Source organism: Anolis carolinensis, chromosome 6 (assembly GCF_035594765.1).
Source record: "Anolis carolinensis isolate JA03-04 chromosome 6, rAnoCar3.1.pri, whole genome shotgun sequence".
Classification (NCBI taxonomy): Eukaryota; Metazoa; Chordata; class Lepidosauria; order Squamata; family Dactyloidae; genus Anolis; species Anolis carolinensis.
This window is the reverse complement of record NC_085846.1, coordinates 20,745,443-20,757,471: the sequence shown is the minus strand read 5'-3', so window position 1 is coordinate 20,757,471 and position 12,029 is coordinate 20,745,443. Positions and strand designations below refer to the sequence as shown.

At 37.1% G+C, this 12,029-nt stretch overlaps 1 protein-coding gene and 1 pseudogene across 1 annotated transcript; both read left to right on the top strand.

Moving 5' to 3' along the window:
* The first annotated feature begins 3,785 nt into the window (after positions 1–3,785).
* Positions 3,786–6,109, top strand: LOC100556654 (olfactory receptor 11A1-like; annotated as a pseudogene).
* A 3,425-nt stretch (positions 6,110–9,534) lies between these two features.
* On the top strand, positions 9,535–10,702 carry LOC100556849 (olfactory receptor 6F1). The gene has a single exon (XM_003224549.3). The coding sequence runs from the start codon at positions 9,585–9,587 to the stop codon at positions 10,542–10,544; it is 960 nt and encodes a 319-aa protein (XP_003224597.1). The 5' UTR covers positions 9,535–9,584; the 3' UTR covers positions 10,545–10,702.
* The last annotated feature ends 1,327 nt before the right edge of the window (positions 10,703–12,029 follow it).

Here is a 12,029-nt window from a genome sequence, read left to right as displayed (position 1 = left end):
CAGTATTTGCGTAAACAAAATGTTGGATCCAGTAAGACAGGAACAAAGAAGCTATGCACAGGATTATAAGACAAGTAATTGCCCATGAAGCACATTTAATCACTTGTGAACTTTGTGTACCCAACCTTTCTAGCATCTTAGCACCTAAAACTTGTTTCCAGATGCAAAAAAACCCACCCTCTATTTTTTTCCAATCATGTTGACAGTGGATCTTCAAAAATAATCCTACTTAGCCCCAAACACTGGTAACTGGATTAAATACAGATGCAAGAAAAGAGGCTAAGAGACTCAGAATAAGATGGCATCCAATAGACATGTGTCAGACCCTGATTGATTTACTTTCCTTCATCTGGAAAAAATGTTACTGAATGACAATTGAATAACAAGATCTGACACAGAGAAATAGGTTGAATAAGTGTACTTTATTTAACCTGTAATGTATTTAAGCCATGTTGAATTGAAAAGGAGCAAGAGGGAAGTTGTAAAATCACCTGCCACCCTTGATTTCCTTCTCAGCCTCCCCTGGCAAAACATCGGAACCTTATGAGCAATCCAATAACTGGGGTGTTACCCACTGACTTCTGGTGGCACCAAGGCGAACCTTTAGAACTGCATGTGTTACATGATTGGTTAGTACTTTAAATCGTATTTTTTCTCTGCAATCTAATTCACACATAATCCCAAAGGAATCTTTGGTTCGATGCCCTCAACATTCTGCAATGAAAAAAATAGACATACCGGTAGCCTTTTTAAGGTGCAGGCTTGGGAGACAGGGCATGGGCGACTACCTCTTTTATCAAACATTGCCTTTATTGTGTTTTGTGGCACATAAAAACAGAATCAGTTGCCTGACTCAAGATACTCAATGCCCCTTTAGAAAAATGATAGTTCTAGTCTCCTTGACAGAGAGTGTGTATATACTGTAGAATTAATGCAGTTTGGCACAACTTCAGTTCTAGAGTTATCATGGGGTTGTAGCTTGGTAAGGCACAATACTATTTTTCATATATACAAATCCCAGGATTCTATAGCATTGAGCTAGTGGTGTCAAACTGCATTAATTTAACTATGTAGATGCCCCCCAAGTCTTGCATTGATAAAAGTTCATGCTCAGTGCATGGGCCAGACCCTGGTCTGATACTGATTTTGGCATCAGGCCTTGAAGTAATGATCAGTGTCCTTATATATAGGGAGTCAAAAAAAGACACAGTACTTTACATAATACACCTGCACCACCAAATCTCTGTCTGAAAGCCTTTTTCGCCTGGATCCTAGGATATGATGGGATATATGTGATCGATAATCACATGGATATCCCTGTGCCCTGCATTATGATTCCAGTGTTTTCAACCAATTAAAACCATTCCTTTCTTGGATAACAGTTAGAAATGTTAAGGTTGCCATCCTCCCTCAAAGATTGTATCCATGCTGCAGAATCATAGTGGTTTGGCACCACATTAATCACCATGACTCAGTGCTATTGAATGCTGGTTTGGTTTTTTAAAGGTGATGATCTCATCAGATGAGGGTGAAATTGGCAACATGTGCCAGTTCGCCATCTCCTTTATGGCAGAGCCCACCAGCTCCCATTACACAACACACTACAACTTCAGCCGGGTGAGCCCAAAGATACCACCACCACAGCAATGTGGGAGGTTTGGATCAACGGGGTGGTGGTGGAGCTGGGCAGTGGATGCTTCCCCTTGTGAGATGGGGACATGGGTGAGTCGGCTGATGTGAAGCATGAGGCAACAGCGTCCCCAGATGGGCAACGCCGGATTTGCCATTATTCCTGGCAATTCCTGCAGCACGTGTGAAGAGGTCCTGAGTGAGATATTTGTCTTGTTTGTCATAAAGCGCTACAATCCTCAGGATGTTATGTGTGGAGGTTGCTATTATATTTGAAAGCCCTCCCTGAGTCATTATTTAGCAGCTGAATCTCAGTCCCATCTCAGGTGTTGCCTACAAGTCAGCTATCAATTCATGTTCACTTACCTGTCCGAACGTATCTCCTCCTATGAGCCTACTAGAACTTTAAGATCGTCTGGGGAGGCCCTGCTCTCAGTCCCACCTGCTTCACAAACGCAACTGGTGGGGACAAAAAAACAGGGTCTTCTCAGGGGTGACTACCTGGCTGTGGAACTCTCTCCCCAGCGACATCTGGCAGGCTCCATCCCTTCTGGGTTTTAGAAAGAAGCTAAAGACCTGGCTATACATAAAAGCATTTAACAAATAAACCTTTACGGCTTTGACACCATCTGGATCAAGGATTATGCACAAGATTTTGGATGAATGTATTTATGCACTTTATATGTTTTAGGTTTTGTATATTGTCTCATGTGTTGTAATGCCTAATGTAATTTTTTAAAACTGCTTTATGTTTTATTGTATTATATTGTGTTTTTATTGGCATTGAATTTTTGCCAGATCTGTAAGCCGCTTTGACTCCTCTTGGGTGAGAAAGGTGGGGTAGAAATGCCGTAAATAAATAAATAAATGTTGACTCCATGGATTTCAAAGGGCTTTTAATGGAATAAATACTAGAGATTCCACTTCCTTCCCCTGAAATATAGCTGACAGCATCTTGTACTCACCGGTTATCTCCTACCAGTACTAGCTAAAGGTGATTCAGCTTATCGTTCAAGATCAAATAGGATCTGTTGCTCACCATCTACAACAATTCTGTGGCAGATAGACCATGGGGATGGGGGTAGGACTGGAGAAGTCTTTCACTATACCATGATAGATAACTCTTTTCCCCTTGCCAGGGTAACTGCCAAGAACCAAGGAGCCTGCCACCTGGGTAAAGCAATAGAGGTCAGAGAACAAAACTTAAATTCTTGACCCAGATCTCAGTGACTCACTGGAGATGTAGAACAGTAATCTCATTTTATTTTCCCCAGCTATATAACTGCAGCAGGATAGGTGTTGCTGCCTGGTTCCCTCCCTGTTAATCAGGTAAGACCTAAAGTATCACTTCCAGGGATTAACAGATGCCTGAGAAGGCAGTTGAGCACTAGGCAAAGAATTAGCAAATGGGCCTTAACACAATGTCCCAAATGCCCCGTTACCCATGTTTATGTCACTAACAGGATTCCAGTCTAAAAACAGTTAACATTACTTTATCCTATTTTCTTCTTTTTTTCCTCCTGAGAAATTTAGATACCAACATTTTCCCCATGTTGTGTGTACTCTAGTCACTTTGAGTTAGATTGAGATAAACACGGTACAAGTCTATGCACATTCCAAAGCAAATCCCACTGTGCTCATTGAGGTTGCTCTGTCAAAAGACTACATAGAATTGAGGTCTGATTTATTCATACCTTACTGTGAATATGAGGGGGAGGCAAAGTCACAAAAAATACTCATAGCTAGCCTACTTCAATTAATTTTAATGGAAATTAAGTGCAGCTTTGTTATTGGCCTTTGCTTATACAATGAGACACACTTCTGAAGTCTGAAGGGATTTCTGCTCAGGTTCTATGAATCTGGCACTCCATTCTATATAATAGTAATTCTTAACATATGTAACATAACAGACTTATTTTTTCCTATCTGTCCAGAGGTTGTTATTCTATTTGTACCGATTGGTTACAATTCTTTCTTCCTTCCTTCGAGACCAGTAGCCGACAGTTCCTAGACCTGCACTTTTTGTAGGACTGCTTCATAGCAAATTTGATATCAAATATCACCATTAAAAACAATAACCATTCACAGCCTTCAAAATCTATATTTTTGGTGCTTCTCTTTATCAATACAGCCTTTGTTCAGAGAAGAGTTCTTTAGTGAAATCCGTTGCAATCTAATGAAAGTACAGTTTATCTGTCACAAAGGAAATGAATTCAAAATACTTATTCATGTCAACCAACCAGCCAACAAGACAAAATATATGAAGATATGCTTAAAAGCCACAGTAAAAAGTTTAAATCAAGTTGCCAGCTGGGTCTAACGTGAATGAAACAGGTACCTGTATCACTGGATTGTCTTCAGAATTAAAGAAAAAATACTAATGAAGGTAAGAGTCAATGAGAACATCTTTAATCATAGTGAATAGAGATTCTAAATTTGTAGACATTGGCAAATGTGTGTGTGTAATCTCTCTCAGGTGTCTGATAACTGTATAAGTAACAATACATTTTCTGAAACTACTATATAGTTAAACATTCAGTATAAAAAAATATGAACTGAATCATACACTTTCGAACAAAACAAATTTGTGCATAATTTATAATTACATAAAAATATTAATTTCATAAATATCTCTTTCTCCCCTAATTAGGACATTCTAAAAGATGGTGTACATAGAAACGGGACAACAATGACTTTTTTAATACTCCATGGTTTTGGAAATCTAGAAGAACTTCGATTTCTTATCTTTCTGCTGTTTTTAGGAATATATGCTTTAACAATAATTGGGAATTCTTTCTTTTTAGTAGCTGTCTCTTTTGATAGGAGACTCCACACTCCAATGTATTTTTTTCTCAGCAACTTATCATTCCTGGACATATGGTATACTTCAAACATCACCCCTAGGATGCTGGTTGATTTATTGAGAAAGGAGAAATCCATTTCAGTGACAGGTTGCATTATACAGCTCTACATTTTCTGTGCTCTTGGAACTGTTGAATGTTTTCTTCTGTTGCTTATGTCCTATGATCGCTATCTTGCCATCTGTAACCCGTTTCACTATACCAAGTTGATGAATTTGAACACTTGCCTTAAATTAATGGTCTGTACATGGTTATGGGGTTTCTTCTCAGCTGCTGGTTTGAATTTGATTGTATCCTCATCTTTAACACTTTGTGGTCCTAATCATATTGATCATTTTTTTTTGTGACTTGACACCCTTGTTGAAATTGTCTTGCTCTGACACCCACCTGGCAGAAGTGGCCATCTTTGTAGCATGTTTTGCAGTGTCCTTGTGTCCTTTCATCTTGACCATCACCTCATACATCTGTATTATATTGTCTATTTTAAAAATTCCAACTTCCTCTGGAAAGAAGAAAGCATTTTCCACTTGTAGTTCTCATTTGATTGTGGTAAGTACTTTCTATGGAACACTAGGAATTACATATGCAGTCTCTACAGGGACAGAATCAGTAGAATTAAACAAAATACTTTCCTTACTATATACTGTCCTGACTCCCATGTTTAATCCAATAGTATATAGCTTGAGGAATAAGGAGGTTAAGGAAACTCTGAGTAAACTACTCGGTAATATTTCAGCTACGATACATGGGTCCTATGCAATTCCAAATTATTCATTGTCATCCTGTCCAAAAATTTGTTCAGCTGGAATTTTTTGTGATCAAGTTCTGTCACAAAAGAATTAATTCTTCATTAGCAGTAAGCTCTAATATTGAACCTGAAACTCAAAATGGAGAAACCGAAAATGTTCATTGCTACTACTATACTAGGTTCAATGAAATAATCAGGAAATTCTTTGTAATAGGAGATTGTTAGAAATAGGTTGAGGCTTCTGATGGAATGCAACGAATCACATTAGAAGAGTGTTTTGTTTTAAATAACATCAAAATTTCAAATTTGCCATTTATTTTATTGTTTACTAGCTGATTATATGGTTTTTAATCTCCATGGATGTGAAGCATTTGTTGTTTTGCTCAATTTCACTATTATAAATATGGTTACTTTAATATTTTTAAGTATTGAACATTATGTTTATGTTGTTGCTTTTAACTGTGGCTATATATCACTATCCTTTGTAGATATCACTGCTTTTTTATTCTGTAATTATTGTATTATTTGTATGATTAATTTTGATATTTTAATATCTAAGAAATAAACATCCATGCAATGTTTAATTGTGGTTCATATAGACTGGAATTTGGGAGTCTTTTGCTCATTTTGTATATTCATTAATGATGATGCTTAAATAAAGGAGGTGGGCTTATCATACATGCATATGTCTCCCTTATTGTGTTCTATGGTCTTCATAACACAGACAGAACTGTATTTCATAAAGTTGCTTTCTTCATAAGGACATCTACAGGAACACATAAAGTAGGGATAAGCCCAGCATACTTGTGTGTGCATATGTGTATTCAACCACTTGTTCATTTATAGTGACTCCATGCATTTTAAAAGATTTTCTTATATAAGGAAAACTCAGAGGTGTTTTTGCCAGTTCTTTCTTTTTTTTTACGGTTTACTCCACATTATTTAAACACCTCGACAAATATAGGCCTTACTGAAAGGTCCGGGTTTGTTGACTCCCGAGGCTGCTTCTGCAATCTCGGAGGTCAGTCCCCATTGCCATCCCACTTCTTTGGGCTCCTAAATGTGCTCATCACCTCCTCTTCGGCTCCCATTTGGCCCTCCAAGTTCTAAATATCTAGGTGAATAAAGTTGAGAGAGATTAATTCCTCCAATTCATCCACTTCAGTCTATGTGATATATAGCAGGTTGGCCCCTTCACCTACCATCATGTCATGAGTGGTGGTTGATTTTTTTTTTTTGGAAACTAACCTATCATTCAAGAGCAGCACCAACAAATTAGAAGGTGATCTGATATGATAACCTGAATCTTGAGGGGAAATGATAGAATGACAGAAATATAGAACAAATGTGAAGTATCTTATCTTTCACCTCTCATATGTCCAGCTCCTGGCAGCTTACTTCCACCTGTCCAAGACTCCTTCAAGAGTACCATCTCATCCCTCCCCCAACCTGGAGCTTCACCCAAATGTACACACAATATTAAATCACACATACAAGTGTACATATGTATTAAAAGGAACAAAGGATGGTATCCCTGCCCTTTTATTCTCTCCAAGTAGTGACCCCCAAAGGGTGACCCCTCCCTTTGGAGTCACCCCTTTGGGCTGAACATACAAAGAGAATGCTAGCATGCACCAGCAGTGGCACCTTCTGCTTGTATATACTTTGAGACTTTGGAAGAGAGGGCTGAGTTGCTTATGTCATTGATAGCGGGAGATAGAAAAATCACAGCCATGTGGAGCAAAACAGTAGTTCCATGGAACAGAAGGCAGCAGGGGCCTGATTCCATTCCTTGCATTCACCTCCCAAATATCATGGCTCTAGCACTGACGGCCAATCAGATTTTCCATTCTCTTTCCAAGTTTCCCATGCTCTCTGAAAAATGTTACTAAACATTTGGTGCTCATGGAACATGGATTCTCAATAATCTATTTTGGGGGGTTGTATCTCTGAATATTTGTTTCCCCTCTATGTTTTCCTTTATTTTGTTTATTTCTGGAAATCATGAGATCTTATTAAACCTTTATAATTCTTTCTCTTATGCCTGGTTGGCAATGCCAAAGTCAAATGAGAAAGAACACATAGAGAATTGAGGTTCTCTTTAACAATATGGTAACTTCGTATATGTATGATCATCGAAATCTACTACAATAATTAGAATACCTTCTTAAACCATAGAGAACTTATAATTGGTTCCATGTTCTTTATCTATCTTTTAAATTCCCATGATGCCCTCTTTTTCTTATAGTAAATAGTTTGCCTTGAGAGACATTACTCTATAAATCCATAGAGAATAGTGTACATGTTAAAATGTCTTCCTAGATTGTGTACATTTTTGGATCCCACCTCTTCCAAAAAAGTTAAATGAAATATCAAGATTACCCGTGGTATGATGAAATATATGGGCTTTTTATTTTCCTGCTTTTCGTATTGCAAAAAGCTATACAAGAGAGCATAATTTTAGGCTGGGTAAGTATGAGCAGTAAGAGATTCAGTCTAATGGTGTTTGGTGATGAAAACTGTAAGGAAGTAAATATGTATATGATTGAAAGATAGGATGAATGGATAACAGCGTATATACAAAATGATACAATTAGAAGATTGATCCAAATAAAATATGGCATGATGTAGTGGGTAAGTAATTCTATTTTCTAATTTATTTCTGAATATAAAATTTAATACAGCTTACTACAGGTTTTATATTGTTTAATCCCAAAGCTGTACATCCAGTTAATTCTTTTTCTTTTTATATTCTGCTTCTATATTTTATTTCATAGGAAGTAACCAGCAAAACTACCTCTGAAGTATTGAGGGGTATGCAAAAACTATTTTCTGGGCAAAAATGTCTGGAGCATCAAAATTCATTTCAATATATCTCAGACTGTATGACACTCTCCAAATGCTGATAGCATTAGTTCTGTGTTCTATAGAATCAAAGTCCAACTACTGAATTGTACAATGTCTATTGGAATTATTATAGTACACCTATAAACACTATAGGTGGTATACCTAATTATTTATATTACAGAGCACAAGAAATATGACTGAAAATGTGAAATACATTTTTGGGGGATAATAAGGTAGTTTATGCATTCTGGAACATCAATTAATGTAGAAAACAGCTTCATAATAAAAAGTGAGGGAGGTTTTATTGGGGGGACAACAATTACTTAACACAAATGGAAACATAAGTGATTTTTCTAAAAGACTTAGAATATCAACCTTCAGATTTATACTGACCTACATCACTAATATTAATCGAGACAAATGGTTTTCTGTATACAATTATTGTTACTTTAAAAGTCTTAATCCTACCATATTACTATGGTAGCACAGAGCAATCACATAAAGATGAATAATAAAATGAGAATAAAAAACAGCAAAAGAGAGTGCCAGTAATATTTTTTAAGAATCGCTTACAGCTTAAGAGAAACATTAGAATACATTTTCTGTTGAAAGGACAATAGGAGGCATAGGTCAGGCAGACCAGCCCGAACTAAGCACCAAGACCAAGGGCTCTTTCACACTACGTAGTTATATTATTGCACATCTACATCCTATAGGATCCTAGGTTTTATAGTTTTGTAATTTATTGGGTTTCAAAATATCCAATGCTACTCCCCAAATAAATAAATCCCAGAATTCCTCAGGATGGGAACATAACAACAAAATCATAATGATTTACGACCTTATCACATGAACCAGGCAAAGTGTCCCACTTTTCTAAAGAAACAGAGGAGGAGCAGGGTGAATCCGTTGCCCCATGTGCAGCTATCTTATCCAGTGATGTTATGGGATGAGCAGTGTGCCCATCCATTGTTAGACTGGCGGGGAAACATCCTAGAATCATCTATCTTGATTCAGACATTTTGGACAACAGGAAAAAAGGTCTTTGTCAATGACTGAAATCTAGGGTTAGGTTAAAGCAGTGGTTCTCAGCCTATTGTTCTCCAGGTGTTTTGGCGTATAACCCCCAGAAATCCCAGCCAGATTACCAGATTTCTGGGAGTTGAAGGCCAAAACATTTGGGGACACACAGGTTGAGAACCACTGGGTTAAAGGGTAACTAGTTAATCTATCTGTACTTAGGTCCCAAGTTGTGTAGAGCTTTTTGTATAACAGCAGTGGTAGTGAAGGTGGAGAATGCTGCAATGGCTTGAATCCAGAGACAAACATACTTATAGAAGGAAGAATGCAATAAAGGTATCTTATGATAGCCATGACTAATTTAATATGGAAGTCAGGACCAATTACTAATTTCAAGAGATAAAAATATGACTGTTTTTTTAAAAATCCAGCCCTATGCATTAATTCATTGATTTGTTTTGGCAGGCAAAAGAGAGCAAATGGAAGAGAAAAATGAAGCAACCCCAAATGAAACAAGAGTTGAGGAATTCATTCTTGTTGGCTTCTCTGTGTCTCAGTATTTAAAGTGTTTTATCTTTATCCTTTTACTTTTCATGTATATCTTGACTCTTTTGGGAAACACAGCCATCATCCTTCTAGTAACAACAAATAGTCCTCTCCATACTCCCATGTATTTCTTGCTTTGTAACCTCTCCTTTCTAGAGATTTGGTATACTACAGCGTCTATTCCTAAGACCCTCAGCGTATTACTAGGAAAAAGTGGAAATATTTCATTCATGGGCTGCATTTTGCAGATGTATTTTGTTTTTGCCTTTGGATGCACAGAATATTTCTTGTTATCTGCCATGGCATATGATCGATATTTGGCCATATGTTATCCTTTGCACTACCACACTAGGATGAGCATCAGTCTCTCAAGAAAGTTGGCAGCTGCTTCATGGCTCTGTGGATTCTTCATAATTTCTATACCAGCCTTTCTGATCACAAGGCTATCTTTCTGTGGCCCCAGTGTGATCAATCATTTCTACTGTAACATTGATTCCTGGATTGGTCTCTCCTGCACTGACACATATGACATTGAGATGGTGGTTTTTGTCATATCTATTATAGTAATCTTGGGTTCCTGTGTGATAACTCTTCTTTCCTACATTTCCATCATTTCCATCATCCTGCACATCCCTTCAGCTAAAGGACAGCAAAAGGCCTTTTCGACATGCTTCTCCCACCTTGCTGTTGTGATCATTTGGTATGGCTCCACTGTTTTTTTGTTTGTCAAGCCTTCCAAACAGGTGCCATCAGAAATAACAAAAATAGTGAACATCTTAAACACAATTGTGACTCCATTGCTAAATCCTTTTATCTACACATTAAGAAACAAAGAGGTGAAGCAGGCATTTAGAAATATTTTACACTGTGTTCAAAGAAAAACATACATTTAGTATTTCAAAAGATTTAAACATGAAATGAGCTATATTTAAAGTCAATGTGCAATCAAAAGCATCATTACTTTTCAACTGGACACAATGGAACAAATTAGCCAATTAGCAATGGAACAGAATTGTCAGGGCATTGCTACTGCATTAAGAATGATAACTCCATGGTACAGTCAAGGCAAGATGTTAATGGCTGAAAAAGACATTCCCTTTGCTCACAGCTACATTTTATGTTTCGTTTTAATCTATGACAAGTGTATAGGACTTTAACTAAATGAGAATCCTGGTGTGATGTGTAGGGAAAACTTGCCCTTGCAAAGTAGGAACTTAGGTTCAGGTGTGGAGGCATCAGTGAAATGAAGACAGAAGTTTACTTCAGAACACAGTGCCAATCTAGATGTCTTTAAGCAAATCTGCATGGCCATAAAACTCCAAATTTAGCCTGAATTGACTCTTGGCTGACTTCATAACATGCCTGTATTACCAGTGAGTATGCAGGTTATCCTAGGTTAAATTAGCTTTGGGCTCAGGGCAATGTGCGTGGATGAATTAGGTCTGATTTGGATTGGTTTGTTGTCCACATGAGGCTGTGCTGCCATCATGCTTTCCCTGCTCAGAGAAAGGAGGATGAATCATGCAAAAGATAACACAATTCTGAGGGGTAGTCCAAAACATCTGGAGACCAGAAATGTTGACAACAACTATTTTACTTCTTTGCCTCTGTAAGGGTCCTGTCTGAATTTATTATTCCTTGTCTACCTTTTAAAGTGCAAAATAGTATTTCATTACTTGAATTGACAACCATTTGCTGTATAAAGTACAGATGTAAAAGCCAAAGGACTTTTTAAAAATTAACCTTTGCAAGAGATTAGCCCCACAGCTCTTGTTCTAAAGTAAAAGTACTGTTTTGGTCCTAATTGATCCTATGGAAGAAGTAGAATTGAGGGTTCTGGGTAAAACAAAAAGAAACATTTCTATGTTGTCAGTATTTTTGTGATTTAACTCATACTTTTGCAACAATACATAATTTTCCAATATATAATTTTACATTTTCAATCACACTCTTGTTTGTGTGCCTTGGAAAAAACAGAAATGCAGTTTATTAGAGGTTTTTCTTTTCATCACAAGTGTTCTTGCAAAAAAAAAAAGGAGAAAGGAGGAAAAATGATAAAAGACAATGGATTCATATCACAATGACAACTTAGTTGTGACACTAAGTGACACTGTGAATAAGACACCTCTGAAGACTATAGTCATTAGGAGACCTATATACTCAGGACCATGGCTTTCTTTGTTGAGTAAATATGATCTTTTCAGTTTCTTGAGTTAATATGACCTTCTGTATTTCTCGCTGCTTTTTATTTTATCTGCTATTATCATCTCTTTCAGTAAGCAATGTTCACTCATTATGTGTCCAAAATACAATAGGATGAATTTAGTAAATTCCATTTCTAGAAAGATTCCAGGATTGACTTGCCCTTCAATACATTT